This window comes from Hyla sarda, chromosome 2, assembly GCF_029499605.1.
Source record: "Hyla sarda isolate aHylSar1 chromosome 2, aHylSar1.hap1, whole genome shotgun sequence".
NCBI lineage: Eukaryota > Metazoa > Chordata > Amphibia > Anura > Hylidae > Hyla > Hyla sarda.
Genome location: NC_079190.1, coordinates 423,786,601 through 423,806,413, shown reverse-complemented (window position 1 = coordinate 423,806,413; position 19,813 = coordinate 423,786,601). Strand labels below are relative to the sequence as shown.

Sequence of the window (19,813 nt, the reverse complement as noted above, 5' to 3'; positions counted from 1 at the left end):
GCAAGCTTTCTCGCAAAAAGGTTAATATCTTTAACCCACGTAAAAGGGTTAAAGTTAGGGGTAGGAGTGAAACTAGCAGAGAAGTCTGCATTGAGAATCTAATAATCAAAGGATAATTGGAGCAAACAGCGCTGTTTGATTTTAATATATATGTGTAGAAAATAATAAAGCTCATGGGATTTTAATTATAATAAGTAGTATATGGGAAATTAGGGTTTTTTTGGATTCCCAAAAGGGAATCTATTGGAAATAAGCATACAAATTTAACCCTCCATATACTGGTCTTACCAGGTATGGTGAACGTCTAATGATTAGGAGCTTCACTGGGAAGCCCCATCTTTATGGAATCCCTTCTTTCTTCAGTATGGTTGTAGGAGTTGAGAACGCTTTTCTCCTTTTCAATGTGGCTGCTGAGAGGTCTGCGAACAGTGTAGTCTTTGAGAAATGCTCAGGAAGAGATAGAGGTTTAAGGACTTCTTCTATGTAATGGAAAAAATGTATTCTCGTCAACACATCTCTGGGAACCTCATGGGGTAGTTGAGAGTGTTTCAGCAATCTATGCACCCCATCTATGATCATATCTCTCTGATCAGCTTGAGGAGTAAGTATGCTAAAGTAGTCCATGAGGAACTCCCTCAAATCAGAGTTTTGTACAGATTATGGAATTCCATGGAAACGAATGTCTTCTAGGTCTGCTAGATTTAGTTGAACTGATAGCATATCATCCGTTGTCTCATTTTGAATATCAACCAAGGCATTGTGGGCCATGGTGAATTTTTCCATTTTATCCTCTATGTGCACGGTGCGTTCTCCAATTTGAGCCCCCTCTTTAGATAAAGCACTTAAGGAAGACATAACATCTTTTTGCAATGTGTCTCTGAATTACTGAAAAAAGGGACCTCATAGTTGTTTTAATATTGGAAGGTGCTGTGGTTCCTTCCTTAGACTCCATATTGACACTGACAGATTGAGGGGCTGAAATTTCCATTTCTGTTATAGGAGATGGAGGTGTTAGGGGAGGTAGTATCCTCTTTTGAATAATTGTATGCAGGAACTGATTTATTTTTCAATGAGTAGAATTCAGTAAATTAAATTTGAGTCTTCCTTTTGGAACATCTACTTGACATCATTCACAAAAGCCTCTCACTTTTAAACAGTGCAGATTGGTAAGGCATTGGAGTAATAAGTAAGATGCAAAGATGAAACATGTAGATCTGTAGAATCAGTATGGTATGCAGATCAACAGAGCTTTATGCCCCTCTAGTGGTGAGAGAGAACAATAATGGGATTTTCTGTAGAATATTGTAGTGGTATATATATATATATATATATATATATATATATATATATATATATATAACCAAAAAGTAAATGCAGAAGTAAGGAAAGTCTTTATTCAGACACTCAGTCTTCTTACCCTCACCATAAAAAAAGGGGACGTGGCTCCCCGAAACGCGTCTGGTCATAGACTGTTTCGCTGCACAGAGATGGGGACTTAACAGGGACGCTCCGCTACCCCAGCAGAGCCCGAGACTTGCATTACTAACTAGCCGCAGCTAGCACCGGCATTCAGCCTTGGACCTCTGTCCTTCTTTCTTATCCTCCCCATGCCGCTTTGGTATAGAAGGCAGAGCCCGGATGACTTCTAACGCAGATACGTGCAGAGCCTATCCTTTATCACCTTCTTTAACTTGTCCTTGTGCTGTCGGGGTATAGAAGGCGTAACTTCGTGATACTGTGTGAAACTTGGTGAAGCTTCAGCGCTACCACACGCATCTGCCTATTCTACAGACAGCCCTGCGCAGACAGGGAGAGTGGGCTCAGTACTGGGAGTCTCCAGCGCTGTCGAGCGCTGCAACTACGGCCAACACTGTGGATTTAATCTTTCAGCGCTATTCGCGCTAAATACCCTCACTGAGACTACAATTCACACCAATCATCACCTATGACAAATAGGACATTTGCAATTTCCAGACTGTCCCACTGTGCTTACTATAGCAAAGACCCTGTGTCCCAGCCACTTCATTAGTGCAATTTTAGCTAGCAATTGTGTTTTTATGTATTTTACATTTTATATATCATTTGTCTTATATTGTGTGTTGTCCAACGCAAGGGCCCTGCCAAGGACATCACCATTAAGTCATCAAGAGTATCATTGTTATTTTAAATAAATGTCCAACATTGAAATAAAATGTCCAACATTTGACACAAACCTTTTTCTCTCCTATTATTTCAATTCTTCTGATTTCTATAAACTTTTTCCCCTAGCCTAGTAGCACTGCTCCGTTTATTGTTAATTATTAGTGTCTATAGGCACATAGGGTGTGTGCAACGCAGTATCCTCGGCCTGGGTACTCTTTTAAGTATTTTATGTATAGCTCCCATCTCTGTATCTTCCAAGTCTCTATTCAAGCTGATTATTCAGTTAAAAAATTAACCAAAGGAACTTCAATTATCCAACTAACAGTTAGGTAGATATAAAACTGACAAAAGGTAAGTATATGGCTTGAGGACTTGTGGGGTCCACTCCCCAAGGGTATACAGCTACTATTTAATTATGAATAAGCACCGGAGAGCTGTACTGAATCCTTTAGAGGAGGTATGTAGAGTCGCTCATGCCTGTTTCTATGAATGTACTATGCAAGCTGTTTACTGTGTGGACTCCCGTAATGGCCGCCGCTCCCCCTGTGTAGGGCTTCTCAGGGCTTTCTGTTTCCTCATGCAGGTTCTCCAGGAGTGTGCCTGCAGTCTTCTGCCTCAATGGGCTGCGCTGTGTAGTATACCAGGCGTCTGCAGCCTGTCTGCCGCCTGCTTCGGAGCTTCTGTGAGTCGGGGCTGTATGCGCAGCTCCAAGGCTTGGGGAGAAGATGGCTAGAAGGGTGAAGGAGTGTTTAAACTAGGAACTGGGGAGGGGGGGGGGGGAGGAGGAGCGAACCTACAACATAGAGGAGGAAGATAGTGTAGATAGAGAGGGGGGACTTAATACTGCAAATGCAAATCAAAATGATGTGATAACAATGGGGGACTTTAACTATCCTGATTTAAACTGGGAAATGGAGTCCTGTGAATCTCATAAAGGAAACAGGTTTCTGACTATAGCTAAAGACAATTATCTGTCCCAAATGGTGCAGGGCCCGACCAGAGGGGGCACCCTACTAGACTAAATATTAATGAACAGACCTGATAGGTATCCTTTTACTTGCACATTAGTTACTCTAAGAAATAGTGATCATAATATAATACATTATAACTTGTTCATCAATAAGGGAATCTCTGGAGGGGCCACAAAAACAATGAACTTTAGGAAAGTTTGATCAACTGAGAAGCCCTTAACAATATAAAATGGGATAATATCCTCAAAAACAAGAATACGGACTCTAAATGGGAGACATTTAAAAATATCTTAAATTCTCACTGTAAGATGTATATACCTTATGGGAATAAAAGGGTCAGAAATAAAAGAAAACCAATATGGATGAATAAGAACGTTAAGGGGGCAATAAATGACAAAAATAAAGCATTTAAACTACTAAAACAGGACAGCAGTGAAGAAGCATTAAAAAGCTATAAAGAAAAATGTAAAAGAAAAAAAACAGATAAAAGCCGCAAAAATAGAGACAGGAATACTCATTGCCAAAGAGAGTAAAACTAACACCAAAATGTTCTTTAACTAAATAAATAGCAAAAAGGTCAAACATGAAAGTGTTGGCCCTTTAAAAAAAAAATGGTGAAGAAGAAATTATAAACGGTGATCAGGAAAAAGCAAATATATTAAACAAATTCTTCTCCACTGTATTCACCGAGGAAAATAAAATGCCAGCTGAAATACAGCGAGATAAGGCAAACTCCCCAGTACAGGTCAACTGTCTAACCCAGGAAGAAGTACAGTGCCTCCTGGCATTCACTCCTGTGTTCTAAAGGAATTAAGTAATGTAATAGACAGACCCCTATTTAAAATTTTCAGGGACTATATAGTGACAGGACTGGCGCATGGCAAATGTGGTGCCAATATTTAAAAAGGGGTCAAAAGGTGACCCCGGGAATTATAGATCTGTTAGTTTAACCTCTGTTGTATGTAAATTGTTTGAGGGTTTTCTAAGGGATGCTATTTTGGAGTATCTTGATAAAAATAAATGTAGGACTCCATTTCAGCATGGCTTTATGAGGGATCGGTCCTGTCAAACTAACCTGATCAGCTTTTATGAGGAGGTAAGCTCCAGACTGGACCAGGGGCAATCGCTGGATGTCGTATATCTGGATTTTTCCAAAGCATTTGATACGGTTCCACATAAAAGGTTGGTGCATAAAATGAGAAGGATTGGGCTGGGGGAGAATGTGTGTAAGTGGGTAAGTAACTGGCTCAGTGATAGGGAACAGATGGTGGTTATTAATGGTACTTATTCTGATTGGGGAGACTGTTACAAGTGAGGTACCACAGGGGTCAGTCTTGGGTCCTGTCCTTTTTAATATATTCATTAATGACCTTGAAGAGGGGTTGAATAGTAAAGTAGCAATCGTTGCAGATGATATGATCAGAATTAGGGTTATTTAGTTTAGAAAAAAGAAGGCTTAGGGGAGACCTAATAAATATGTATAAATATATCAGGGGACCGTACAGAGATCTCTCCCATGATCTATTTAAACCCAGGACTGATTCTATAACAAGGGGGCATCCTTGATGGTCTTTTGTCAACCTTATGAACTATGTTACTACTATGAACTAAGGCCGCACTGCTTCTCTTTGCTTGCTCAGAGAGGGAGGAGGAAGATGGCGCCTGCTCCCTTTCCCAGGGTACTGAGTGTCGCCCCAGAGTATCTCCCGTTGCAGAGGACGGAGATATGCCAGAGTAGCACCGGCCGGTGCCCTGAAAAATGCTGAAACCCTTAGGTGTAGGCAATATCCGCTATGTGCGGGTTAGTTGCCGGTTGGAGCAGCAGAAATCGGGGCTAGAGGGAGAGAGCTCTAGAGAAGCATCTGCTCTTGTCCGCTGCAGGCTACGCCCCCCCCCCCCCAAGTGGATTATTTATCAAAGGAAATATAGAAAAAAAAGGCAATATGCCGATAGAGTGCATAACCAGAAATCCATATATAGTAAGCAAATAGAGTGCAAGTGCTAACCCAAATGATCACCCTCCATATCTGATGAACATAATGCACTTTATCCTTTACCTTTTTGTACTTTAAATCAACTGGTGCCAGAAAGTTAAACAGATTTTTTAATTACTTCTATTAAAAAAATCTTAACCCTTCCAGTACTTATCAGCTCTGTATGATCCACAGGAAGTTCTATTCTTTTTGAATTTCCTTTGTCTGACCACAGTGCTCTCTGCTGACACTGCTGAAGAGAATCTGTGATGGAAGCCCCAACAAAGCCACTGACTGAATTGTGAACCAAGCTTTAATATGCAGTAAAACCTTGTGGAAAATGTACGCCCTGCCTTTTTTTCAGATTAAGCCACACCTCTTTTCAGCAAAGCCACGCCCATGATCAGTCGTAATGATAAAAGCATCTCACACACTTATTAAATGTGGTGCGTTCTGTGCCAGAATTCTTGTGCATTTACACCTAAATAGTTTTTAGGACCAAAATGATGCGCTGAATATTCTTTTAATATAGTTTAGTAGTGGATGGAGCCCGATATTCTGGATACAGAGCTACAAAACCCCTGCATAAACATGATATAAAATGGAAAATTTCTGGCAGCCTGTAGCCACTACTCATGTGGGAAAGCTTTACATTTAGTTTGAAGAATTACCTGGCCAAAAAAACCCCAGTAAACATAAAAAGTAAGAATCCCAAATGAGCCGAGAGGCATAATGCAGTACGCCTGGCTGCCAGAGATACCTGTGTTGCTTGAATAATCTCTAACCAGCGGGAATCACGTTATATTTGTTCCTTGAGACAAAAGTGATATGTTCCCTGCTGCTGGCTATAATAATTTCAGGAAGCTTTACAAAGAATCAAAGAAGATTATGTGTGTCTGTTTCTGAGTATGGATAACAAGCGAGGATGTGACTGGAGATTTACCTTTAGATGTGTCATCTACAATCTAGATGACAGGCAGATGCATAACACTTGTATATATGCTTTATTTTATTGATGGTTACCCTATCATTATTCCAATCAGATAACCACAAGAATGCTTTGAGATTAGGTGAGCCTGGTATTGCCAGAATTGTCATTTCAGAGTTTTCATACAGTTGCTTTTCTTCAAAAACAGCACCAGATCTGTTGTCAGGTTGTGTGGTATTACAACTTGGCCCCATTCACTTAAATGGAACTGAGCTGCAATACCAAACACAACCTGAGGACAAGAGTTGCGCAGTTTCAGGAAGAAAGCAACTTTGTTTTTCTATTCCTGGATCACCCCTTTAACCCCTTAAGAGAGGTTAACCCCTAAAGAGAGGATACTTTAAAGCCAATAGCGGCTTTAAAGTATCACTATGGTCTAAATCAAGGATGCAGAACCTGCGGTCATGGCATTCTGTGACTGACTGGTATTCTCTCTTTGGTGCTCTTTGAATCCCTGTGTCTTGGACTGCCCTAGGCATAACACAGTACATGTTTTTACAGAGTTCTCTTTTGAGTCCTCTCTGAACTGCAGAACAAGGGAGCTGTGGGCCACCACACTAAGGAGGAACCTCCATCAATCATACATTTAAATAATGGGAATACCCCTTTCATATGTATTGTGGCCCAATGGAGTGGTGCAATAGGACAATAGGGATCTCCAACAAGAAACAAGACTATAAGTCACTCAATGAATATGAGCAATCCTGATGATGAAATGAGTTAATGTTCAGTCAACTACAAGTCTTCAATTTTAAAATGTTTCAAGTTTTTAACTTAGATGGATGCTGGAAAAAAAAACACAGACTAAGTAGACTCCTTTTTTCTCTCTACAATCTTCCGTACAACACTTTCCTTGCTCCTGATTACATTATAGGACTTAAAGGGGTATTCCAGGAAAAAACATTTTTTTTTATATCAACTGGCTCCAGAAAGTTAAACAGATTTGTAAATGACTTCTATAAAAAAAAATCTTAATCCTATCAGTACTTATGAGCTGCTGAAGTTAAGTGGTTCTTTTCTGTCTAAGTGCTCTCTGATGACCCCTGTCTCGGGAACTGTCCAGAGTAGAAGCAAACCCCCAGCAAACCTATTCTATTCTGTGCAGTTCCCGAGACAAGCAGAGATATCAGCAGAGAGCACTGTTGCCAGACAGAAAAGAACAACTCAACTTCAGGAGCTGATAATTATTGGATGGAGTAAGATTTTTGAATAGAAGTAATTTACAAATCTGTTTAACTTTCTGGAGCCAGTTGATATAAAAAAAATAAAAAAAAAAGGTTTTCCCTTGAATACCCCTTTAAAGGAATACTCTTCCCCTAGACATCTAATTACCTATCCAAAGGATAGGGGATAAGTTGTCTGATCGCCGGGATCCCGCCGCTGGGTACCCCTGCGACCTCCCTGCTGCACCCGGCGTTCGTTTAGAGCGTCGGGTGCAGAGCCGGAGGCTCGTGATATCACGGCCACGTCCACTCAACGCATTGAGGGGGCATGGACGTGATGTCACGAGCAGGGCGTGACAGTGACGTCACGAGCCTCTGCCCCGCATCACCAGTTATCCGGCACAGAGCAAAGTTCACTCCGTACACCGGATATCTGGGGTGCCGCAGCCAAGATCGCGGGGGTCCCCAACGGAAGACCTCCGTGATCCGACATCTTATGAAACGCGTTAGACTGTTTCATTCCTTTTTCTACCTGTTCTATCTGCATATTGATATCTAAATAAAGCAGGAATTGTTCTTCTACATCTCGATACCGGACATCTCTTGTTTCTTGGATATCCCCACTGTGAAGCCGGACGGTCTGCTGAACAACTGTACTGATTTGGTTCGGGGGAACTGTTATGTTGGAATTTTTGTAAAAAATTCTCAGACAGTCCATAAAAATAAGAGACTTTTTCCAAGGTCGATGGAAAAAAAAAAAAAATGCTCAGCCCAAGGATAAGCCATGAATGATTGATAAGTAGGTTCTGACCACTAGGACCTCCATGAACCAGTAAAATGAAGGTGCTTCATTCACATATGCAGATTGGGTCATCTGTACAGCCACAGTGTGTCAATACAAAATATTATTTGCAATGATGTTTTTCCCTTTTAGATCTAAATCAGTGGTCTGCGTGTTCTGTAAGTCTCCAGTTGTTTGAAGGACACAGGATGACAGACATACAAGGCAACTAGACAACTACAGATTTAACAGTATGTACCTACAAACACTTATACATTATGCAAGTGATTGTTGAAGGCATAATGAATAATGCAGGGCTGGAAAAAACACGATCACCATGGTAACTATTAAAGAAAAATCAGAAGCCAAGTTCCCCCCCGAATTTTATGCATTTTGTGCAAAACACAAAGTTAGTCTGCACATCATAACAAAGTAAAGGTAATGTACAGGTGCACATCTGCTGTGACTGCAGCGCAAACATAAAAGACACAGCAATACTCTCTAAGATGAATGCAAACAATAGTGACTGTCTCCATCTTGGTCATGCTTTTTACCCCTTAAGGAAATGGCCCATTATGGCCTTAAAAACACACACAATGCTGTTTTGCAACTTTTAGGGGGGGTTGTTTTTATGCAGTGCACTTTATGGTAAACAATTATATGTCTTCTTCATTCTGTGAGTAATGATTATTAAAACGATACCCAATGTAAATAGTTTTTCTATTTTTGTACTTAAAAATAAAACAACAGGCAAACATATTTTAACTAAATTTGTATGCTTAAAATTGTCCTCTTATGACCCCTATAACTTTTTTATTTTGTCATATATGGGGCTATATGAGGGCTCATTTTTTGCACAGTGATCTGTGGTTTTTATTGGTACCTTTTGTTGTTTTGATGGAACTTTCTGATTACTTCTTTTAAAAAAATTTCTGATATATGAAGTGACCAAAAATCTGTATTTCTGGTCTTTGGTATTTTTTTTTACATTTGCACTTTATTACATAATATTTTATAATAGTTCGGACAATTGCACACACAGCGATACGAAATGTTTTGGGGATACCGATCTATTATACACTTTTAAGTCCCCATAGGGAACTATTATATGCAATGATTAAACTGTATTCACTGTAAAATGCTATGTTATTGCATAGCATTGTACAAAGAGGTCTGCGCTCTACTGATACAGCCTGACTCTGCCAGGCTATATCATAGGAGTGACAATCTGGCGGCAGGAAGAGGGTAGGGGGACCTGCACCCCCATTTTAACTCTTGGGACCCCAGCAATCGCAGACAAGATATGATAGAAACTTTCATACATAAAGGGAAATCAACAAAAAAATACTAGCATAAGAGTAGATAGTTTTAAATTAGAGGAGCAAAGGTCTATGCAGTAATATCAAGAAGTATTACTTTACTGAGACAGTAGTGGATGCATGGAATAGTCTTGCTGTAGAAGTGGCAGCTGCCAATATAGTGAAGGAGTTTAAGCATGCATGGGATTGGCATAAAGCTATCCTTCATATAGGGTCAGGGCCAACTATCCCAGAATACTATGTTATCTAGGGATTAAGTTTGACAGACTGGGGCTGATAACTGTCACCCATCACTTCATTTTACAGGCCTCCACGCAAGACAGAAGAACCTGTTCATTTTAGTGACCCATCTGAACAAGGTTACCTTGTTGTGGCAGATGGCGTCATACAATTTGATTAAAATGAAGACTAAGAACCTTACATTTATCTATACTGCATTACCATATATACTCGAGTATAAGCCGACCCGAATATAAGCCGAGGCCCCTAATTTCACCCCAAAAACCCAGGAAAAGTTATTGACTCAACTATAAGCCTAGGGTGGGAAATACATCATCCCCCCATGTCATCATCCAGATCCCCGTCATCATCCCACCACCCCTTCATCATCACCGCCTGTCAATCCCTTCAGCCATTGGCTGTCCGGGCATGCTGGGAGTTGGAGTTTTGAAACCACTGGAGGTCCGCAGGTTGAAGACCACTGCGGCCCTAGTCATCATCCAGACCCCCCTTTAGTTTTCTATTCACCTCCCCTCGGTGTGAAGGAAGGGTGAGCTAGTCCGGGCCATCTATGCTGCAGGGACCGTCCGGTGGGGAGGGTTAGTCGTTCCGGGCTGTACATTTTCACCGGGGGGGCCTCTTCTCCGCGCTCCAGGCCTGCCCCGGACTAGTGACGTTGCCTTGACGACGACACACAGGAACGTTCATGCGCGTCGTCGTCAAGGCAACGTCACTAGTCCGGGGCAGGCCCGGAGTGCGGAGAAGAGGGCCCCCCCAGTGAAAACGGACAGCCCGGAACGACTAACCCTCCCTGCAGCATAGATGGCCCGGACCAGCTCACCCTTCCTTCCCACCGAGGGGAGGTGAGTAGAAAACTAAAGGGGGGGTCTGGATGATGACAAAGGCCGCAGTGGTCTTCAACCTGCGGACCTCCAAAGGTTTCAAAACTACAACTCCCAGCATGCCCGGACAGCCGATGGCTGTCCGGGCATGCTGGGAATCGTAGTTTTGCAACATCTGGAGGTCTGCAGTTTGAAGACCACTGAGAAGGGATTGGCAGACAGAGAGTTCACTCGAGTATAAAAATCGTGCTGAAAAACTCGGCTTATACTCGAGTATATACGGTAACTCAATTTAAAATAAGTGATCATGTAGCAGCTGTCAAGCAGGAGGGTGGTCATTTCTAAGAAAGGTGCTCGGATTTCCTGTGAGCACGCTTTGTGTTAGTGTGAAATGTGTATTTAAAAGGGGTACTCCGCCAGAAAAAAATTTTTCTTTAAATCAACTGGTGCCAGAAAGTTAAATTTGTAAATTACTTCTATTTAAAAATCTTAATCCTTCCAGTACTTATCAGCTGCTGTATACTACAGAGGAAATTTTTTTTGTTTTGTTTTTTCCCATTACAGTGCTCTCTGCTAACACCTCTGTCCATATCAGGAACTGTCCAGAGCAGGAGAGGTTTGCTATGGGCATTTGCTCCTACTCTGGACAGTTTCTTAAATGGACAGAGGTGTCAGCAGAGAGCACTGTGGTCAGACAGAAAAGAAATTTAAAAAGAAAAGAACTTCCTCTGTAGTATACAGCAGCTGATAAGTACTGGAAGGATTAAGATTTTTAAATAGAAGTAATTTATAAATCTGTTTAATTTTATGGCACCAGTTGATTTAAAAAAAAAAAAAAAGGTTTTCCGGCGGAGTACCCCTTTAACACTGAAGGCCAAAAATTACAACTGCAAGATTGAATAGAAAACACAGTTTTGCAAATTTTATTTATATACAGTGCACTTTATGGTAATATTCCTTTTATTCTTTGAGTTACTATGATTAAAACAATACCAAGCTGATATAGTTTTTCTATTATTGTAAACATTTTTATAAAATAAGTATATTTTTTCATATATATCTGTATATATCCAACAAGGTAGCAATGTGTGTGTTTTCACGTAGATGTACATCACGTAATTTTGGGTAAATGATTTTAAAAAAAGAGTGAGATAATTAAAAAAAATTTGACACAAAAAAAATACGAGATTTTTTTGTAAACCTTATTAAAAGAAACCTGTCCTAGGGCATTGGAAACAGTCTTTTAGTGACAATCCATTATATCCAGAAAATTTTCCTAATTTAGTTATCCCACAAAATAAAAGAACATTTTAGAGTGATACACACTATTCAACATCAACCAGGCAAAAAAAAGACGCTCTCCAGTGTCACTTTCACCCTTAACAGTCATTCTTCTCACCCCTCGGCAACTCTGGTCTCTTCACTTTCTGTGGGTGTAAACCATGTCACCAGGAAGCAGTTGTATTTCCCAGAAGTGCATTGCAGTCTAGAACGGTAACTGTTGTCTTCCTAGTTACCAGAGCTCAGTTTTCCTGTCTTCCTCCACTGACCTGCATATAAAGTAGTCCCTCACAGATAGCTCCAGAGATATTACTACTAAAAAGTCCTTTGGGATCTAATTTCCCCCGAATTTTTTTCTCTCTACTGTCTCCTCCTTTTTATGTTTGTTATATATTATTTGTGCTTCATATACTTCTTTCATGCACTTCTATAAGCCTTAGTATTAACAAAAAAAAAAAATAATAATTTGTAATACAGATACATTTTTATAATTGTCTGTGCCGTTCCAGATCACTCTCTTTACATATACAGGCTTATGGCTGTGCATAAAGAAAGTTTAGATTTTACACCTATTACTATTTTATGCCTATTAACACAAATATTAATGCACAGAGCCAGAAGAGAAGGCCAGCAACTGAACTTGTGTGTCCACCAATATACACTTCAAAAGGTAGACACAAAAATCAGCAGAACAAGGGACAGCAGGGAGTACCACCACTAACATCAATGTAAGAAGTCAAATAGACATGGAAAAATTCTTATTTTCATACACACTGTGGAAATGCACATCATATTTCTTGTTGGATACCCCTTTAAGGATTTCTAAACATAAAAGTTGTTGCTCAAGAAAAAAGCACCAATATTTGAGAATGCGTGCCCTTTCCTCTAATAAAGCAGATAATCCCAGCATGAAATCGAGTATCAGACAGCAGGTGAACTAAAGAGAGAATCTGCTGCCTCTCCTGGCATGCCTGTTATAGAAATTGTGTAATCCCCATGAAATAACAACACTGAACATCTTTCCTTAAAACTGCATTACGTCCTTTCTCTGCTCGTTTTAGAGTATGTAAGCACATAGACACTGACAATGCAGAATGACAACACCCAGTACTGTACATCTCTAGGAGGAATAAAGGAGAATTCACACAAATCAGTGTTCCTTTTGGCTAAGACCTTTCCTGATATTTGGCAGGATGGGGAACCACACAGCGGGGCAGGTGTACAAGGGATGGCTGTGGAGAGCAGCAGCTATCCCTTATGAGACCTGTTCCTACCTGATTTAGGTAGAGTAAGAGCCAAGGTGCAAAAGTGTCCTGGCAGTGATGACCCCAGGTTGCTGGAATTCACTTGGGAGTTAGTCGCCCCACTTGAAGGATGGCACATAGCACACAGTTTTTCTATCACTTTTCTGGGCACTCACCCTTAGTATCCCTGCCTTCTAGCTAGGATCTGGGAATTCTTATAGATCCGGACGGATGTCCGGGCAATATCACAATGCGCACATTCACCCTATTTATTTATTTTTAGGTCATTGTGTCCACGTTTTGTGTTCTTTTCGCTTACAAGGATTGGACAGGGTACGGTAGCCCTTCTGGGTGGTCCTCCTGCCAGTCTAGAGCATGTGTGTGGCCATCAGGTTCCTCGAATCCCTGCCATGCCCCAGGCACCCTTGCTTCGGCAGGGGTGCAAAACTGGTTTTACTGGCTCCTCAATGACAAATTTGTTTTTGCCCGATTGTTTTCCAGGAGCACTTTTGGTCCCTGAGTAGCTTCAGCCAAAGGGGACATTGTACCTGGAGCCTTGCAAGTGCCCGGAGGTGAAGGGTTTGGTTTATTGGGGGCCTCTCTCCTTTCAGATAAGGGCTTGCGATGGGCCGCATCCTGGTGCACATTATTTTTGTGTGAACACTTGCACTTGGGTGAAATGAGAGCACATAACCTCAGCTCTTAAAACAAATCAGTGTTCTAAGAAAAGACGCTCTACTATTGTTATTTCATGGGTATAGTATGCCAGGAGAGTAGTCAGGTAGACTCTTAGGACGGGTTCACACTACGGAATATACCACCGGAAATCCGCTCAGGAATTTCGGTCTGAAATTCTAGTGCAGCAGATTTCCATTGCTGGCAGTGGGATTCTGCTGCATAGTGCACACTACGGAATATAAGCGGCCATTCCACAGCCAAAAGGATGAATTGATTCTTCCTCCTGGTGGAATCCCCTCCGCAGACATTTCAGTCTATGGGAAAGGCAACGTACGCGCGGTTCTGAAATCGACACTGTTTTGTATTCGGAAGATTGTCAGTGTGAACCCAGCCTTAACCCCTTAAGGACCCAGCCATTTTACACCTCAGGACCCGGCCTTTTTTTGCACATCTGACCACTGTCACTTTAAACATTAATAACTCTGGAATGCTTTTAGTTATTATTCTGATTCTGAGAATGTTTTTTCGTGACATATTCTACTTTAACATAGTGGTAAAATTTTGTGGTAACTTGCATCCTTTCTTGGTGAAAAATCCCCAAATTTTATGAAAAATATGAAAATTTTGCATTTTTCTAACTTTGAAGCTCTCTGCTTGTAAGGAAAATGGATATTCCAAATAATTTTTTTTTTTATTCACATATACAATATGTCTACTTTATATTTGCATCATAAAATTGACGTGTTTTTACTTTTGGAAGACATCAGAGGGCTTCAAAGTTCAGCAGCAATTTTCCAATTTTTCACAAAATTTCCAAACTCACAATTTTTCATGGACCAGTTCAGGTTTGAAGTGGATTTGAAGGGTCTTCATTTTAGAAATACCCCACAAATGACCCCATTATAAAAACTGCACCCCCCAAAGTATATAAAATGACATTCAGTCCGCGTTTTAACCCTTTAGGTGTTTCACAGGAATAACAGCAAAGTGAAGGAGAAAATTCACAATCTCCATTTTTTACACTCGCATGTTCTTGTAGACCCAATTTTTGAATTTTTAAAAGGGGAAAAAGGAGAAAATGTATACTTATATTTGTAGCCCAATTTCTCTCGAGTAAGCACATACCTCATATGTCTATGTAAAGTGTTCGGCGGGCGCAGTAGAGGGCTCAGAAGCGAAGGAGCGACAAGGGGATTTTGGAGAGTACTTTTTTTGAAATGGTTTTTGGGGGGCATGTTGCATTTAGGAAGGCCCTATGGTGCCATAACAGCAAAAATCCCCCACATGGCATACCATTTTGGAAACTAGACCCCTTGAGGTACGTAACAAGGAATAAAGTGAGCCTTAATACCCCACAGGTGTTTCACGACTTTTGCATATGTAAAAAAATAAAAATAAAATTTCACTAAAATGTGTGTTTCCCCCCAAATTTCACATGTTTGCAAGGGTTAATAGCAGAAAATACCCCCCAAACATTGTAACCCCATCTCTTCTGAGTATGAAGGTACCCCATAAGTTGACCTGAGGTGTACTATGGGTGAACTACAATGCTCAGAAGAGAAGGAGTCATATTTGGCTTTTTGAGAGCAAATTTTGCTCGGGGGCATGTCGCATTTAGGAAGCCCCTATGGTGCCAGGACAGCAAAAAAAAAACACATGGCATACCATTTTGGAAACTAGACCCCTCGGGGAACGTAACAAGAAACAAAGTGAGCCTTAATACCCCACAGGGGTTTCACGACTTTTGCATACGTAAAAAAAAAATAAAAAAAAAACACTAAAAGGTGTGTTTCCCCCCCCAAATTTCACATTTTTGCAAGGGTTAATAGCAGAAAATACCCCCCAAAATTTGTAACCACATCTCTTCTGAGTATGGAGGTACCCCAAAAGTTGACCTGAAGTGCACTACGGGCGAACTACAATGCTCAGAAGAGAAGGAGTCATATTTGGCTTTTTGAGAGCAAATTTTGCTCGGGGGGCATGTCGCATTTAGGAAGCCCATATGGTGCCAGGACAGCAAAATAACCTCCACATGGCATACCATTTTGGAAACTAGACCCCTTGAGGAACGTAAGAAGGCGTAAAGTTAGCATTTACCCCCCACTGGTGTCTGTCATATCTTTGGAACAGTGGGCTGTACAACATTTTTAATTTGCACAGCCCACTCTTCCAAAGATCTGTCAGACACCAGTGGGGTGTAAATTCTCACTGCACCCCTCATTACATTCCGTGAGGGGTGTAGTTTCCGAAATGGGGTCACATGTGTTTTTTTTTTTTTTTTGCGTTTGTCAAAACCGCTGTAACAATCAGCCACCCCTGTGCAAATCACCTCAAATGTACATGGCGCACTCTCCCTTCTGGGCCTTGTTGTGTGCCCCCAGAGCAGTTTGCGCCCACATATGGGGTATCTCCGTACTCGGGAGAAATTGCGTAACAAATTTTGGGGGGCTTTTTTCCCCTTTACCTCTTGTCAAAATGAAAAGTATAGGGCAACACCAGCATATTAGTGTAAAAAGTTTATTTTATATACACTAACATGCTGGTGTAGACCCCAACTTCACCTTTTCATAAGGGGTGAAAGGAGAAAAAGACCCCCAAGATTTGTTAGTCAATTTCTCCCGAGTACGGCGATACCCCATATGTGACCCTAAACTGTTGCCTTGAAATACGACAGGGCTCCGAAGTGAGAGCGCCCTGCGCATTTGAGGCCTGAATTAGGGATTTGCATAGGGGTGGACATAGGGGTATTCTACGCCAGTGATTCCCAAACAGGGTGCCTCCAGCTGTTGCAAAACTCCCAGCATGCCTGGACAGTCAACGGCTGTCTGGCAATACTGGGAGTTGTTGTTTTGCAACAGCTGGAGGCTCCATTTTGGAAAGAGTGGCGTACCAGGCGTTTTTCAATTTTATTGGGGAGGGAGGGGGGCTGTATAGGGGTATGTGTATATGTAGTGTTTTTTACTTTTTATTTTATTTTGTGGTAGTGTAGTGTAGTGTTTTTAGGGTACAGTCGCACGGGCGGGGGGTTACAGCGAGTTTGAGCTGCCGCGCAAAATTTGCTGCATTGCAAACTTGCAGCCCGATACTCACTGTAAGCCGCCTGCCCATGTGAGTCTACCCTGTACATTCACAGGGGGGACCTTCAGCTGTTGCAAAACTACTACTCCCAGCATGCCTGAGAATGTTTGGGAGTTGTGGTTTTGCAACAGCTGGAGGCACACGGGTTGGGAAACACTGAGTTAGGAAACAATGTTTCCCAACCAGTGTGCCTACAGCTGTTGCAAAACCACAACTCCCAAACATTCTCAGGCATGCTGGGAGTAGTAGTTCGGCAACATCTTTAGAGCCAGATGTTGCCGAACTACAACTCCCAGCATGCTTGGAGTTGTAGTTTTGCAACATCTGGAGGACTAGTTTGCAGACCACTAATACAGTGGTTCCCAATCTGTGCCCTTCCAGATGTTGCAAAACTACAATCCCCAGTATGCCAAAACTGTCCAGGCATGCTGGGAGTTGTAGTTCTGCAACATCTGAAGGGCCAGATGTTACAGCACTACAACTCCCAGCATGCCTGGACAGTAAGGGCATGCTGAGGATGTGTAGTTTTGCAACATCTGGAAGGGCACAGTGGTCCAAAAACTGTGGACCTCCAGATGTTGCAAAACTGCAACTCCCAGCATGCCCAGACGCCAAGGGCTGTCTTGGCATGCTGGGAGTTGTAGTTTACAGGGTCCTATTACAGCAATGCATGTCGCTTTACGGCGACGTGCATTGCTGTAAAGGGCCCGACCGCGGCTGAAGAGGAACTCACCTGTCGCCGCCGCCGCCATCTTCATCGTCTGGATCCGGGTCTTCAGGGACGAGGTAAGTACCGGGGCCGGTCCCCAGCACTCCCCCGTCCCCCGCCGCATCCTCCGGTCTTCCACCCGTCCTCTCCGGACTTTCAGGGGCCGGGCAGGACGGGAGGAAGTAACCGCCCCCCCCCTGCGATTGGTCGGTTAACTAACCGACAGATCGCAGGGTATAGGAGGAGGTGGCAGGCTTGCCACCTCGCTCCTATACGTTAGCATGGTCCTGGCTGTCTGTGACAGCCGGGATCATGCGAAATTACCGTGCGGTCGGGTCCCAGAGACCCGATCAGCCCGGTATTGCCGCAGATCGCAAGGGCGATTTCCCTTGCGATTTGCGGCGATCGCCGACATGGGAGGGCCTACATGGCCCCCCTCGGCGTTTGCCCTGGATGCCTGCTGAAGGATTTCAGCAGGCATCCAGTTCCGATCTCTGCCCGGCGAGCGGCAGAGACCGGAAAACGCCAGGACGTACGGGGACGTCCTGGGTCCTTAAGGCCCAGGGTGCGGGGACGTCCCCGTACGTCCTGGGTCCTTAAGAGGTTAAAGGGGATTTTGTCAGGCCATAAATCTGTGCAAGTCCCATTTTCACAAATATTTTTGATTGGTTGCCAGTTATGTGGCTTCCGGCACAAAGAAAACTAAAGTGGGTGATGTTTATTAGGAAGGAGTGTGGACCTTTGTGCCCTGACAGATTTACCATAATTTACGTCTTAAGTTGGAAATATTATAGCCAAAAACTTCAATTCAATTACACATGGGCAGGCTATGAAATGCCAGTCTTAAAGTGGCTTTCCACTTCCAGTTAAAGGGGTACTCCGGTAGAAAACTTTTTTTTTTTAAATTCAACTGGTGCCAGAAAGTTAAACAGATTTGTAAATTACTTCTATTAAAAAGTCGTAATCCTTCCAGTACTTATTGGCTGCTGAATATTACAGAGGAATTTATTTTCTTTTTGGAACACAGAGCTCTCTGCTGACATCATGAGCACAATGCTCTCTGCTGACATCTCTGTCCATTTTAGGAACTGTCCAGTGCAGCATATGTCTGCTATCGGGATTTTCTCCTACTCTGGACAGTTCCTAAAATGGACAGAGATGTCAGCAGAGAGCACTGTGCTCGTGATGTCAGCAGAGAGCTATGTGTTCCAAAAAGAAAAGAATTTCCTCTGTAGTATTCAGCAGCTGATAAGTACTGGAAGGATTAAGATTTTTTAATAGAAGTCATTTACAAATATGTTTAAATTTCTGGCACCAGTTGATTTATTTAAAAAAATAAAAATAAAAATAAAGGTTTCCACCGGAGTACCCCTTTAATATATAATTAACATAAAAAAGCATACATACTTACCACCCTGATCCCTTTTATACATATAAAACGGATGCTCCACGATACCCTCTAAATTCCCAGTTTCTGCAAATGATGGAAACATCCTCAAGCGTAACATGACCTCTTGCAATACACAAAATAACTGTTTGACTTGCGCAGGGAACAGAACAGAGCTACCTAGTGGCTGTTTTTTCAATCACATTAAAAACATATAAAAGGTTGAGAATTTTAACCACAAGTAAATAGCAAAGTGTCTTATAATAACATAAGGAACAATATATTAAAAGTTTAGTTTGGTGACAGGTACTCTTTAACCGTCTGCAAAGCCTGTATAGTATATATTATTCAGTCATGTCCATTGAACACATAAATACATGTATGTGCTAATCCATTGTGAAAGATAGAAAATGGGATCATGAAAACAACGCATACCTTTATTATTATTGACTACAGTGCTGAGGCCCTGAAGAAGGACTTCCCCCAGAGCTCAATTGTGGAGAAGAATTCTTTGACTGTCTTACCTTTGACACATGTTGGTTTGGTGATAACATTTCCAGAACCAATGCCTAGTTGTCCATTAATGTTGCTGCCGAAAACATAAAGTTTGCCATGTCCTAGTCAGACAAAAAGTCATCTTAGTAACAACCTATAGAAATACAGTCTAAAATTTCTAAAACAAGCATTGGCAGATAAAGTTAAAGTAAAAGCACATGACTATTTTTGGAACTTCTGTATAGAGCGCTGTAGGGTGTAACTACATGCAGGCTAGGGGGCTGCTTCATACAAACTACTCCTTGGGTAATGTTATCCACTGGAACCTTCATGACAAAAGCAAGAAATAGACCAGCACAGTATCTATGACTGCTTGAGCATGGAGCATTAAAGGGCATTATCCAGCCAAAGACATCTTAGACGCAACCCCGAGACGCAACCCCGAGACTGGAGATGCAGCCCCGCATAGAATGCGGGTGCTGCTCTTTGGCCGGATAACCCCTTTAATTCAAAGTAATATTAATAGTTATTTCTTGTTTAGAT

The 19,813-nt window shown here is 41.9% G+C and overlaps 1 protein-coding gene across 2 annotated transcripts in view; it reads right to left on the bottom strand.

Annotated features, from left to right (window-relative positions):
* RPGR (retinitis pigmentosa GTPase regulator) overlaps window positions 1-19,813 on the bottom strand; it is a 109,264-nt gene that overhangs the window by 75,364 nt on the left and 14,087 nt on the right. For both annotated transcript variants that reach the window (XM_056558916.1, XM_056558917.1), the window contains exon 3: window positions 19,300-19,392. In XM_056558916.1, coding sequence (XP_056414891.1) covers window positions 19,300-19,392 — 93 coding nt within the window. The remainder of the gene's footprint in view (window positions 1-19,299; window positions 19,393-19,813) is intronic.